Source organism: Gambusia affinis, linkage group LG22, assembly GCF_019740435.1.
Source record: "Gambusia affinis linkage group LG22, SWU_Gaff_1.0, whole genome shotgun sequence".
NCBI lineage: Eukaryota > Metazoa > Chordata > Actinopteri > Cyprinodontiformes > Poeciliidae > Gambusia > Gambusia affinis.
Window position 1 is genome coordinate 11087719 of NC_057889.1, and position 13896 is coordinate 11101614.

The 13896-nt window shown below is 38.6% G+C and overlaps 1 protein-coding gene across 1 annotated transcript in view; it reads left to right on the forward strand.

Moving 5' to 3' along the window:
- The window catches only part of LOC122825297 (tyrosine-protein phosphatase non-receptor type 14-like), a 37037-nt gene that overhangs the window by 3359 nt on the left and 19782 nt on the right, over nt 1-13896 (forward strand). Inside the window, exons 2-3 of the mRNA XM_044106591.1 lie at nt 7486-7896; nt 10173-10348. Coding sequence (XP_043962526.1) covers nt 7723-7896; nt 10173-10348 — 350 coding nt within the window. The 5' untranslated portion in view covers nt 7486-7722. The remainder of the gene's footprint in view (nt 1-7485; nt 7897-10172; nt 10349-13896) is intronic.

Here is a 13896-nt window from a genome sequence, read left to right on the forward strand (position 1 = left end):
AAGAGCACCGTGGTTTGGCAGCGGCGGGCCTGATGACTGCCATGCTGATGGTCTGAGGTTTTTGCTCCTATCTGTGTGACTCCATGTTTACTCTCTGCTCTCCTCACCAACTGCACCAACACGATAAGGGCACTGTTACATCCTTTCTGCTTCCAGCTTATCAAAATGCTTTTTCTTTTCTCACCAAGGTGCTGGGAATCACTGATGCTTTACATTTACACGCCACCCACTCTTGTTGTATCTCTTGCCCTTGATGTAATTGTACAATCCTAGTTTGGAAAATCAGTTTCTGGCATTTATCATGGTTCTACTCTCCCTGTGCCTGTCGAAAGCTCTTAGCATTACTCGTTCGATTCAACCGTGTTACTGCCATGCATCTTGTGTTTGGAATATGAATTCAGTACGTCACATATAGAGCTTGATTATGTACTTATATGACTCCATTTGAATTTCTGTTGAATTTAAATTGCAAGTTTTTTTGTTTTATTTTTACTTTGGCCTAGAGTTAAAACTGGCAGAAATGTAAAAAAAAAAAAAAAGTTTAAAAGCAGTCTCTGACTAAATTAAAACTAATTTTATAAAAAAAAAACACATTAGAGATATTCAAATTCAGAAATATTGAATAATAGACAAATATTTCATCACCAGAATAAAGTTTGAATGCTGTTCTAGTTCAAAGTAAGCGGAAGTTATTGACCTTCAAACAGCACACTCTGATTGACGTTTCCGTGTTGATTTGTATGGGAAAGAAATACTATATTTTAACCTCCGAATGGTGTAAATATGGATGAATTGCTACTATGTCTTAAAAGTTACAGGCTAAAAGAGAATCTATGTTGTGGAAAGGCTTTAAAACATTCACAACATTTCTTTACATTTGCAAACAAATGGTTCTTAAAACTAGAACGCATACTTGACCAGCATGTTTCTTCTGATTGTAGCAGGTATTATGACTTTGTAGTAGTCCAACCAGAGTTTTAACTTGAGTGAGGAGTGAGATGGAGAGTCTAGGGAGGAGTCTAAACAAAATATCACAAGTTTAGTATTATTACAATATTCCTTTATGCAAAACACAACTGCTTAGACTGCAATATGTATTAGCTCAGTCTTTAATTAAACAAACACTTGTTTAGTTCAGACTCAAAGGTTTTAGAAGGTAAATAGTTGATAAAGTGGTTTAGTCATTAGGACAACACAACTAATGAGTTTATTTGCAACAGAGCAGCACAGAGTGTGAAAAAGAGAAGGAGAAAGAAATAAATTCATTTTAATTGTGTGTTTAATTATACAGTAATTTGGTTATTCTGGCAATCTCTCATATTGCATGTTTTCTTAATAAGGAGGTGAGTAGTAACTTGATGGTAAGGATGCCTTTCAAAATAATATCATCAAATGCCGGTGGAAACATTCAAATAGCTGGTCAGAATTTAGAAGAAGAGTTTGATCGCTGTAATGCCAATAAATTATTTTCCCAGATTACTTAAAAGAGCCAAAATAATTTTTGTGAAAGCATTATTTTTTGAAAATGTAAATGAAAACAGGTATTTCTTTTAATTTATAATTCTTTGCACCATTTTCTTTTCTTTTTAGAGATGCCTTTCTCTTGTCCTATCAGAAACAATCTGCTCGGTTGTTGGCAGGAATGTTGAATTTAAATCTTCAAGGCGTATTAATAACTTTGGGCTTATTTATTAATAGCTGGTGCTTTTTTATTTAAAAATAAAAAAAAACACTTCCAAATTTCTTTTTTCGCAGTGTAACCTTGTATGCTCTTATTCCATTCATGAGTTATTTGTACCTTTTGTGCTAAGGAGCACTTTGTCATGTTTGTTGTGCAGATACTAGTCAGTTACAGAGGAAAATATTGTTTTGTCTCAATTAATAACTCTTAACATGCTACACAAGGTGTTTTGTTCCACATAGCCTTCCAGGAAGTAGTTAATTAGAAAAACATTTTGGAAAAGCAAAAGTATGGGAGTTGAGCATTTTATTTTTTTTTTCTATGAGAATAAATTAGCAAAAGTCATTAATATTGCTGGACGTGCAATTTTCAGCCGGACCTGCTCTGAACTACTCTACAACATCCAGCTTGTAGTAGTTCAATCCCAGGTGTGCCTACAAGCAAACATGTGGTATGTCTCCTATTTTTCAGGCATGATGTAAGCTTTAGGTGTGATCTCATCATATCATTGTTTTCTCCTTACCTCTCACAGTATTGGTTGTCATTATAGTAGGTGGAGAAAGATGATTTATGGGCTTGTATTGCTGGTAGTCGTTTGCAACAAAGCAATTAGCAAATTCCCTTAGTTTTTCTGACTTCAGGTGTGATGACATCCTTATTGCAGAGACTTCTTAGACAACTGGAATGCAGCAATGGTCAGCTTTGCAAACCCAAAAATGCAAGAGGCCCGCTATAGGTGAGAAGTCAACGTCAAAAACAAAAAATATTGTCTCTTTGTGAGAAACTGCAAGTGCTGCTGAAACAGAAACATTAATTTGTTGTGGTTGTTATTGATTGCTCTTGAAGAAATTAGGGAAAAAAAAAAGATTTCTTCTTTTTTGTTCCAGGAAAAAAAACTAATCTTAAGGCCTTTAAGTTCTTCTTGATGGATTATTCAGTAAGAGGGGCTGTGAATAGCTAGCTTAGTGAGAATGCTGATCTTTGCTTTGTATTTGCACAGTAAACATAAATCTAAATGACTGAAATAGTAACTTTTATTTCCAATGCATATATTCTCTGAGTTCAAGTCTCTCAGTAGAGATTTCAGGATACTTAGTATGAATTTGTGGATGGTACAGAGTATGATCTTACAGATAACCTCAGTAAAAGCTGTTACAAAGTTGTGTGTGGTGGAGGTTTTTTTTTCTTTCTCTGAACAAACTTATATTTTAAGGATGAGTCTGTGAAATGAACTCGTATCGGTGGGAAACTGGTCTGCGAGTGCATTTTGCAAAAATCTGCCGACATGGCTCCCCCCCAACTGTCTGGACGTCACCTCTGTGTGAACGCTGTACTCTGTGTGTTCGTCACTATCCCTGCGTTCTCACGTAGCGGAGAGAATGTTCTGTGTGTGTGTGTGTGTGTGTCTTTGTCCCAGAGTCGGAGCTGCAGAAGGGGGGACAAAAAAAGGGCTGCAAAGTGAGAAAGCAGATGCTCTTGTTAGAAGCACACTGTCTGGTCGCCTGGCTTCACCATCTGTTTGCAGCTGCTCATGCTTGCGTGTGCCAGACAGTAGGGATGTGTCTGTGGACAACACGTGGTAGAGTGCATACTTCTGTCTTTATAACTGTGTGCACACACTCGCATGCATCTCCAAAGCTTTCACGCTTAGACTTGCTGTTACTGATTTAAGGACTACAATACAATAAGCTAAAATAATATCATTAAACATGTTTTTTTTCTTCCCTTGTTGCTGTAAGCGGCCATAAATCTTTTTTTTTTTTTTTTTTTTTTTTTTTAATTGGGTGAAGAGATAAAATCAATTGCTGTGGAACGGGTTTTTACTGTACTGAAACAAGGAGAAAATGATTATGGAGCTAATGTGTTACATTAGGAAAGCCAAGGTTATTAAAAAGCTCCAAGCATTTCCAAATCTGTCATGTTCCACGACTTGCAGAGGTTTAATGCTTGAAAAGATAAGAGCACCTGTGCTGTACTCTGTTACCTGCTGAATGCCTTGGTCTCACCAGTATTTTGCAGCCCGAATGAAAAAAAAAAATCATGTTTGATATTTTGTAGAAAATATAGCTTCCTTCCAAATGGCTTTCTACACTTTCTGTGCCTCCTCTGATTTGATTAGCATTTGATTATGCTGAAAAAACTGTCTTCACTAGATAACGGCAACCGCACTGACAAATAGTTTTGGCAGATTACACAATTATAATGCATTCTTAAAATTACATAACCTAGGCTTTAACAGTGTTTTCAAAACTGTTCAGGATCATTGACTAAATCTGCCTGCCAAGGTTAGCTCTAATTCTATTGTTTCACCTTCGCTCTGAGGGACATCTTGTTCCAAAACTGACACAAAACACTGGTGATAAAGTTTAAATCTGAGATAAATTTAAAGTCTAATTAGCTGAGATGTCAGGAAATCAGAACTTTTTTTGGCTTCCGTCTCTTAAGTGTTAGATTTTTGAGGAAAAAAACCTCAATTTGCATAACCAACCCGAACCTTCTTAAGCCACATCCTCCAGATACTACCTGATATGCAGTACTGATATTCGATCCAGGTCTAGTTCGGGTTCAAACTGTAAAAAGAGTGCGCCAGAGGAAGCGTAGTTATGAGCTGTGAAGCACTCTGGCCATTTGTTTTGCTACAGCGCTCATGTGTGACTGGAGTTGAAGGGGGAGCGGAGGGCGGGATGAGACGGTGTTGGTATTTGAGACATAGCAGAGCGACAGAGATCAGATTGATTGAGTTACGCATGCTACACTTGCCTCCTCGGCTCTCTGTGGCCTTCCTCTAATGGAGTTGGCAGTAGATAGGTGACAAAGTGCTGTTCTGTTCCCACTATTGTGTGGGACTGAATGTGGCTGCCCTGCACCAACAGCAGAGACAAATCAGCAGCTCTCGTTCTGAGCAGATGCTGGAGTGAATAATAAATTGCTTTGTTTTTTTTTTGCTTTAAATCAAGCGCTTTTCGGTAATAGCTGCTGGGACCTTTTCCAATCAATCACATTTAAGGTTAGTAATTTAGTCTTGCCTACAGGCATGCTATTGCACTTAATGCACAATTTGTTTTGATTGCATAATGCCACCTGGTTGGTTGTAGTGCTTATCTTTGCAAGTTTGGGTTTGTGATATCGTCAGGTGTCTCTTGGGGAAAGAAAAACAAAACGCCTGATTTTGTATAAAGGTTTGTTAGCGGCAAAAGTTTTATCCCTGAGGGCAGAAACCTGTTCCAACATTGTTTATTAGCTCGTTTTATAACTTCTTTTGTCAGCTGCTGACACATTAATTCTTACCCCCCTCTTACTGATGCTGCACACCTGCCAGACTGTCTCTTCCAGAATATGGTGCATTACCAATAGGAAATCAATTAATCAATAAAATTTTATTTGTATAGCACATTTCAGCAACAAGGCATTTCAAAGTGGCTTACCTCATAAAAACACAAACATACAATATCAATCTGTTGCAAGGTTGACAGGAAATACAACCCAATTTCCATGTTGCTATGGGAACAATGGTCCAGCTTCAGTTTTAATTAGTTCAGTGAAAATATAAAACTTTCCATGAAAACCTGACTTTCATTGACCACTTTGAATTATCCGTAATGATGAAGGTCAAAAACTTCCCACAATGCATCTGTAAACTGTTATAAAAGAAAAGATCCCGTATAATTGTGGATGGTTTTAGCGGTTTAAGCACACAGAGAGAAAAGAAGCGGTTTACCCTTTGTCGTATCACTTTGAAGGGGACAAAGAGAAGAAAAAAAAAACTGGTTTCACGTATATTTAGACAAAGCTCACTCCCCCTTAAAAATACAAGCAAACCCTGTTCACTCAGTTTTCTCCATTGGTTTTGCTCCACCACAAAATTACAACGTGCAAATTTCTAAGCGTATGGGGCTGTTTTTGGAAATAAACACGAAGGCAGGGATTTTGTAGCAACATTCTTTCTCTTTATTTATTTTTTTGCATCAAGGAGTTGGTTCGATCCCAGCCTATGGTCCGTCCCTCCGTCTGCATTACCCCACCACACACACCCAAACCGCTCCGCTGATTACTGGCTTAAGGTATCACCAAGTGCTGTCTAGTCTTTTGGCTAACCTCCGAGGAACTTGGTGTGTGCGTGTGTGTGTGTGTGTGTGTGTGTGTGTGTGTGAGAGAGAGAGAGAGATCATTTGTATATGTTTGTGGTGTGCCCTGTTCATGCATGTCTACGTTTGCACACTGCAGTGAAAGTAAGTCTCTGTGTGTTTATCTACGGCTGTTTAATTGTTGACCATGATTTTGCAGATTTGTGTTCTTGGGAACCTTTTTTGAGACGATGTGGGAAGGTTTTACTGTAATGATGTCACTTTCCCTTAAGCCAGAGCCGGATGGGGGTGAAGGCGACCGCTGGGGTCACGATAGCCACATATCTCAAAGCTTTGCTGGCTTAGCCACCAAATATAACCCATCGGTGGCTTTCTTGCCGTGTGTGCAGATGAACGCCTCCCAAAAGTGTACAAATAAGATGATAACTTGTTGTGCGGAACCTGCATTTGGATTCAGAGGTCAGGAATGTGCTGTGCTGTGGCTTCCAGAAGAGTTACTGCTGTTGCAACAGGCAAGTGTGAAGCAAAGTGTGGCTCACATTGAAGCAATCAACACGGATGTTTTTAGGTTCTTGACAGCTTTCATTCAAGCTGCTGCTGCGGTGCATTAATTTTTTTAAATTTTATTTTATTTTTAATTCCTTCCTGCTCACTCAGCCACATCACACACAAACTCTCGCACTCTGCTCCTCCTCGTGGTGTATGCTCGTGTCAGGTGTGCTCTGTTTTCCCTTGTCAGGGCAGAAAGGAATCTGGGCCGGGATCCAAGCTGACTATTAGGAGGAGTGCATTGCCAGAACGGGGGACAAGAAGCAACACATCCACTACTCCTCCTCTCTCTTCCTTTCTGCTGCTCATCTCTTTCTTGCAGGGGATTTTTTGTGTGTGTGTGTGTGTGTGTGTGTGTGTGTCAAATTCTAACATCTGCTAAGTTTCTCTCATGCATTTCTTTCTTTATCTTTGAAATATTTACTTTTGAAATTAAAATCAAATATTTTAAAGTCTCTACTGTCGATGCCTAACCTGCTTAGCAGGGTTCTGATTAGAGTTTTAAGGACTGAAATTGCACAAATTTTCTGGTTTTGGGATTTTTCATTTAACGATTTCTATGTATTGAGTGAACAAACTCCATGCTCATCACATTGTGCTTGTTAGTATCCTGAGCAATGCCAGTTTTTGATATCAGCCATATGGGCAGTTATACAGGGTGACTTTAAAAAGGGGTTCACATGGTCACCAGGTAAAGAAACATGGCTAATCTTCCAGTAGCAAGTATTTTATCGCTCTTATCGATGTGATATATTTAATTTGTTCTAGATGGATATTTGCAGCTGCTGACTGTAGATTCACACCACTGCCTCTGTCTACCATCTCTGCCTGATCTGGCCTGATGTGAGCTAAGCTGTGTAAAACTTTAGGATAAATCCATGAGAAGCTTTTGTGTTCAACGTAGTACTACTTCGCTAGTAATTCTGCTAGTTCTTTCTATTTGTATGATTCTGTTTCTTTATGAGATGAAGACAAGACAATATCACTGGAAAACATGATGTGGGAAGTTTTGATAAGAAATGTATTTACTGATAAGAGCCCAGGGTTATTACTCCTTCTATCTAGGTTCGGAGAGTCATAATAAGGTTCAAAGAAGTTTGGTAAAATATGAGGCATTTTTGCTATGTTGTTATTGACTTTGTTTTCTGTGTTTTGTCTATCTTTATACAGCATCTGCTCATCCTCCACATCCTAACCCTCCTCGTTTTCCTCCTCTCTGGACATCTTTGGGAATGGGCCAGCGCCTTGCCTGGGTGCATCTCTCTGCCCGGTGGTGTGGCTGGCGTCGCGCGAGAGTGAGGAGGGCGACGGGCAGGTCATAGAGCCTCCCCTCTCCTCTTTGTCACTCGTTTGCCCTCGAGTGACTTTTGGCCTTTGACTGAGCCGCGACCCCCACCTTGACCAGCCATGCCCTTTGGGCTGAAGCTGCGGCGCACACGGCGCTACAATGTCCTGAGCAAGAACTACTTTGTAACAAGAATCCGGCTGCTGGACAACAATGTGATTGAATGCACCCTGTCAGTGGAGAGTACGGGACAGGAATGTTTGGAGGCAGTGGCCCAGAGGCTGGAACTGCGGGAGGTTAGTGCCTTACTTTCTTACTTTCTGATGCTCCATAAAAACATAACATTATATGTCAGAATATAATCTGTACAGTCTACTGGGGTTTAATTAAAGTCCTTCATAATGTGGCATTAGTTAGAGACAGTATTGCCTTATTGTCTTTGCTTGTGTGATTGTCACACTTTGCTCCTGACACCCAGTGTGTGTCTCCTTGCCCTCTTCTGTCGCTGTTGTTTGTCTCTAACGAAGCGTGGCTACCTCCATCCTCTTGTCAGGACACAAGAAAGAAATCACCTTGTCACAATTAACCTCCCCTTTGCCTTTATGTGCTCCTCTTCTGCTTCTTTGTAGTTTTTAGTTTTTATGTTTTCTTCATCTATACTGTGTCAGAAGTGCAAATTCTTGGAAAAATGTTCAGATCTTTTGAAATGTGTTTTGACACGTGGAGTTAAGCGTTTTTACGACTAGAAACCTGGAAAGTTTGACTTTGTGAAGGTTCATTTGTATTCAGTCCCGTTTACTTAAAATCCCCAAAATAAAATCCAGTGCAGATTAGTGAATCTATCCAATATCTGGTTTATCATTGTGTAATTTATTTTTGTTAAAGCTATAAATGGTTTAGGACTCAGAGGTTTGTTTGTAGAGCTGCACAGTCGACATCTTAAAACAAATGTTACAATGTTGCTATAGCAACAAACTGTTTGGATGTAATCTTTTGTCAGATAGTGATTTTTCTCTATGATGCCAACATTAAATGCTTAACTTTAGTGGCTGGAATGCTAAAAGTCTGAAAATCTAATGCTGCAAACTATGGAAGATATTTAGGAAATTGTGGATTAATAGCAATTTATATCATTGCAATATTCAGCAACATAATCACAATTACATGTCCTCCTGATATCATGCAGCCCTATCAGTAAAAAAAAAAAATAAAAAAATAAAAAATTGATTAATAATTGTACTATAAAGATCAAGAAACACGCCAGACTGACCAGGGATGAAACTGTAGAGAAAGTTAAAGTGACACGCTACACATGGGACGGCACCTTGAACGCACCATCTGTATAGCGATACATGGTAGTGGGAGAATCATGCTATTGGGATGTGTGTTTGCCTGAACCATGATGGAAACTGATGAATGTGTGTGTGTTTGAGTGGGTTTCTGAGGTGTGGTGAAATGCGTACTCACGTAGTGTTGTAGTATTTGCCAGGTGTTAGCGATGCTATGAATAAAGGGATGTAACACCACAACTTTAGCAGCCATCTGCCTCCTTTGTGGACTTTATCTCAGGATGTTGTGTGGGTTTGTCGCTTCATCTCTTACCGTCGGTATACATAAGTGTGACTTTGTTATGCGAGCACTGTATGCAGCAGCTGATGCCTCCAGCTGGAGCAATTTTATTAAAGGAAGGTTAAGCAACACAGAGGAAACAGATGTGTTTATCTCTCTGTGGTACCAGTGACTAATAGATGACAACACACACACGCACGCACACGCACGCACGCACACCCACACATAAATGTCAACACTTCTCAGTAAATGACAGAAATATTATTTTAAACCTGGTGGGAAAAAAAGTATAAAATTAGCAATACTGATCAGGTCGCTGTTTTATAAGTGACACAAACAATAATATCTAATACTCATGAGTTATTGCAGTTAAAACAAAGTAGTTGTAAAATTAAATATGAGAAAATCTAAAGATAAATGTTTAGATTTTTTTTTAATGCTTGATCAACAGTGTTGGTTTTAACTCTTATAACAAAAATATTTCGCTCCTTGCTTGAAAAGGATAAAATAATAAAAGATTATATTACATTTGAAGACAGTAGGAGTAAAAAGAAAAGTTTTCGTCAGGTAAAATTCAATCTGTTTTGGGACGGAAAATAACTAAATTGTATAGTTTTGTGAAAATCCCAAAGATGAGTACACAACCTTTTGCCGTATCTAATCGTTTTTTTTTTTTTTATCTTTCACATTGTGAGATACAGAGCTACACTTATTGTAGACTACGGTAAAATAAATGTAGACTAAAATTAACATTTGGGATGGCCCCGAAATGGTAATCGTAGTCTTATTTTCTATCAGTTGGCGTAACTGTGAAGTGCCACAACACTGGGAAGCTTCATTGTGTTGAAAAAGGCAATATGAACAGGTGTGGTGATACTACATTTTAGCCAGTAAAGCCCGTGTAACCTCTTGTGAACTCCAAGAGACGGCTGATTGATTAATTCAGACATGACATTTTATTCCACCTAATGACCTTCTATTCTTTTCTCTTTTCGATTTGTAGACCCATTACTTCGGACTGTGGTTCCAAGGAAAGACCCAGACACCAGCGCAGCGCTGGGTAGAACTCGAGAAACCCCTCAAGAAACAGCTGGACAAGTTTGGCAATGAGCCTCAGCTGTTTTTTGGAGTCATGTTCTATGTTCCTAATGTTTCCCGTCTGGAACAAGAAGCTACCAGGTAAAAAGTCTTAAATAAATCTCTGGTTTATGGGCAAAGAGAGTGTGACTTTAAATGAGGTTGTTTGGTGTACAATGGGGGCAGATGGTTCAAATGTTGAAAGTTTACATTTTATAATTTTGTTGTTTGTTATTGTGGAGCTGTGTGAGGAATATCTTGCAAAATGTTCCTGATCACATTTCCAGCATCTTGCATAAGTTTTATAATCCTTTGAGTTTTAATTCAACAAATAGTTTTTGATATTCCACAAATCATTTACAATTGATGCCTAATGTTGTTGGATTTAATCAATGTATTTGAAAAGCAATGTGTGACTGGGTTTATGTTTCATCTGCAAACAAAAACAGTATGCGACTTCTGTTGTGTCGTTTGAACTCCCTCCCCCAGGAAACATCCTCGTTTCTGAAAAGGTTCCTGCACTGAAAATGCGCCTTATTTTATTTCAGTTCACTCATTTAAGTAATTACCAACCTATGTTTCTAGATATTTTAGCAGGTTGATAAAATGACGTTTTTCTTATACTGAGCAACTTTGTTCTTTGAATTTGTCAAATTTTCACATCGATAGCAAGAGTATAGAACAAAAAGAGCTTCAAAGTCATCAATCATTGCCATTATTTCCTTTTGCCACTGTGTATAGTCTGGGAGTGTGTTAGCAGGGTTGTGAATGAACATGTTGGGTAACTGTGAAGAGTGCATGCAGGGGTCAGTGTGCAGCGGACAGTCTGGCATGTCAGACTGATTTACGCAGAGAAAACACACGGTGGCTCGCACTCTGCAGCTCTTCCTTGCGGAGAGCCGGTGAATTTGTGGCCTCTGCCCCACTGGATGTGGGATAGGTTGATGGCAGGTCGCAGCTTGACAGCTTGACACAAGAGTGAATTCGAAGGTGTGCGTCTGTTTATTAACCATTTCTTGCGCTGAATGTCCTCAGTTTTTCTAGAAAGGCAGGATGGGACATGAACTGATGTGGCTTCAATGGAAGAAGGAGCTGTTTTTGAGCAACTTGTGCTTGAGACAGCGGAGGAAAGTGGGTGTTTACACTTGTGTTACACAGAAACCAGGAGTTAGTCAGGTTAAAGGTTGGTATTCCAGGAATCCCCTGCAGGGTTTTATGATGTGTGTGCATAGGGGTACAAGGAGTTGTGGAGGTTATGATGGGGGTTTGAGGACAATTTAGGAAACAATAGTTTCCCTTTTTTTTTTTTTTAAGCCCACCCTCTTTTTGTTGCCAACCTTGAACATGGCGTCACCTTTACTCCTTTTTGAGAGCAGATCTCTCCAAGTTGAGGGCCGATAGTTCTCAGTCATTTTCTCAGTGTCTCTTCATCGTCCTTCTTGTTCCTCCCCCTCTTTTTCTTCTTCTGTTTGTCAGGAATGCTGGCACAGCCGTCCAGCGTAGGAGGCGGACCACACATTCCTCACAGCAGAAGTGCCGGGGATAAAAGGGGGAGGGGACGTCTGGTTTACTAAAAACACACACACTCCTCTCACACTGCCCTAAGAAGCCAGCTGCTGTCCTGTCAGAAGCGTTAGCTATAATACACTGCAGTGTAAGATCATACATGCTCCCTGGGAGTTTCTGTGCATTTTAAACTTGAGAATGATAACTGTTCTCAAGAAATTTGAAGTTTTAGAGCAATTAACCTTCTTTATGCATCTGTAGGTTTTTTTTGTAGAATTCACAAGACTGAACACAGTCTTCTCTAAAAGGGCTATTCTTTCAGATAATTTGCAATTTAAAGGTTGACTTGGATCAGATCCTTTAAAATGGACAACTTCTAGATACCTGGTTCAGAGAAAGGGGGAAGGTAGGCTTTAGCTTTCAGGCACAAGTGGAGCCAGAGAGAGTAAAAGTTTGGCTGCAAATTTTGGCTTTAGATGATGAGAATTATATGTTCTTGTGTTTTTCTAGATTTATGGTGTACTTTATTAAATAACCGCTGACGAAACAGAAAAACATTCTTTAAACTTTAATAGTGAATCACACACCGAAAAAAATAAATAAATAAAAAAATCAAAACCTTTTTGCTTGAAAAAGCAAATCGTTGAGTGTCTTTGTGTAAATTTGCTGAGTGTAATGTGACTTGTTTTGATGTGGTCAGGTCTTTGAAGTGCAGGATTTGACTGATATGTAACCTGAAACTGGATCTCATTCTCTTCCTGTCTCCATGCAGCTGCACAAATGAACCAGAGCACTGTTTAAATCTCTGCATGCTTTTTAAAATTTTTTTACTATCCACATGAACTTGAATTATGTGTTGTATAGGTGTAATTGTAGTTTAACACAATGTTAGTTTACAGTTCACCTCGAATACATTATTTAGTATTTTTCTTTCATTCTTTTTTTTAATTAGCAAACTAGATTTCTGGCATTATGTCCTAAAAATAATCTTTACTCTCCAGGTAGTTTGTAGTTAACAACAAACATTTACTTTGTATTTGTGCTGGTTGAAAAGCAATATTAAAAGCAGGAAAGGTAATAATCCCGGTCATACCATTTTATTTTTGCAACCATCATCATTTCACTTTTTTCAACCATCCATTTCCACCATGCAAGCTGATTGGATGAATATTTTGATGGTTTTTAAAATGGATTTACACCCACCTCAACATTTACTGTCACTCCTGGTAAAGATGTTCAAAACTCATTGAAATAAACAAGTTTTATGTTGCCTCTAATCTAATTTAAATGAGAAAAAAACCTTTTAATGTCCTTTAATAGTCTTTTAATAGTGAAGAAAATCAGTGGTGTCACTACTATGCACATCTCTATCTATTCCTAGACTGAAAATTTAACTGATGCAAGTTTTCAGTTTATATTTTACTGTTTAAGCAGGGAACCCTTCTAGGAACCTTTAATTATTAATCCACAACTTCCTGCTTCACAGGAGTTGAATATGATGAGACAGAAGGCCATTTTTCTAAGGTACCCTTTAATTGACAATAGTTCTAAAAACAGAAAAGAAGATTTTTTTTTTTACACAGTGTCAGACAGTAAACTGCTCAGTCAGAAATGGTGTTCACATGTATAAGACACCAAACTGAAAAGGTCAAGTGTTTCTGCATCAGTCAGACTGCTTCTTTGTGCCACATTGACAGGTGTCAATGGCGAGGTGGCTGGCAAGGTGCTTAACTAGCTCATCAAAATTGGTATTATCCATTCAGATTGTGGGAAGTGAAGGAATTTGTTACAAGAAATGTAGGCAATCGGCACAATTGATTGTGAAATCTCAGCTATCCGTAGACAGAGTGTGCGGTCTGAGTGGCTCACAGAATACACAAGGCATGTCGGTGTGTACTTTTAGTTTAGTGTTTTTGTTTTTGCTTGTTGTCAGGAAGCAAATCTTCTTTCAAATGAAATATCCACTTCACATTCATCCAGTGTTCAGTGTTAAGGGCCTAAAATGCAAGAACTCATTGAAGACGTTAAGAAGTGTTTAAAGAATCGAAAACCTTATAGAAGCAAATTTAGATTACAGGAAATTAGCCAGTTGGTTTCTAACAACCATCTTGTTTGAAAGAAGAGGAAATATATTTTCTGATTTC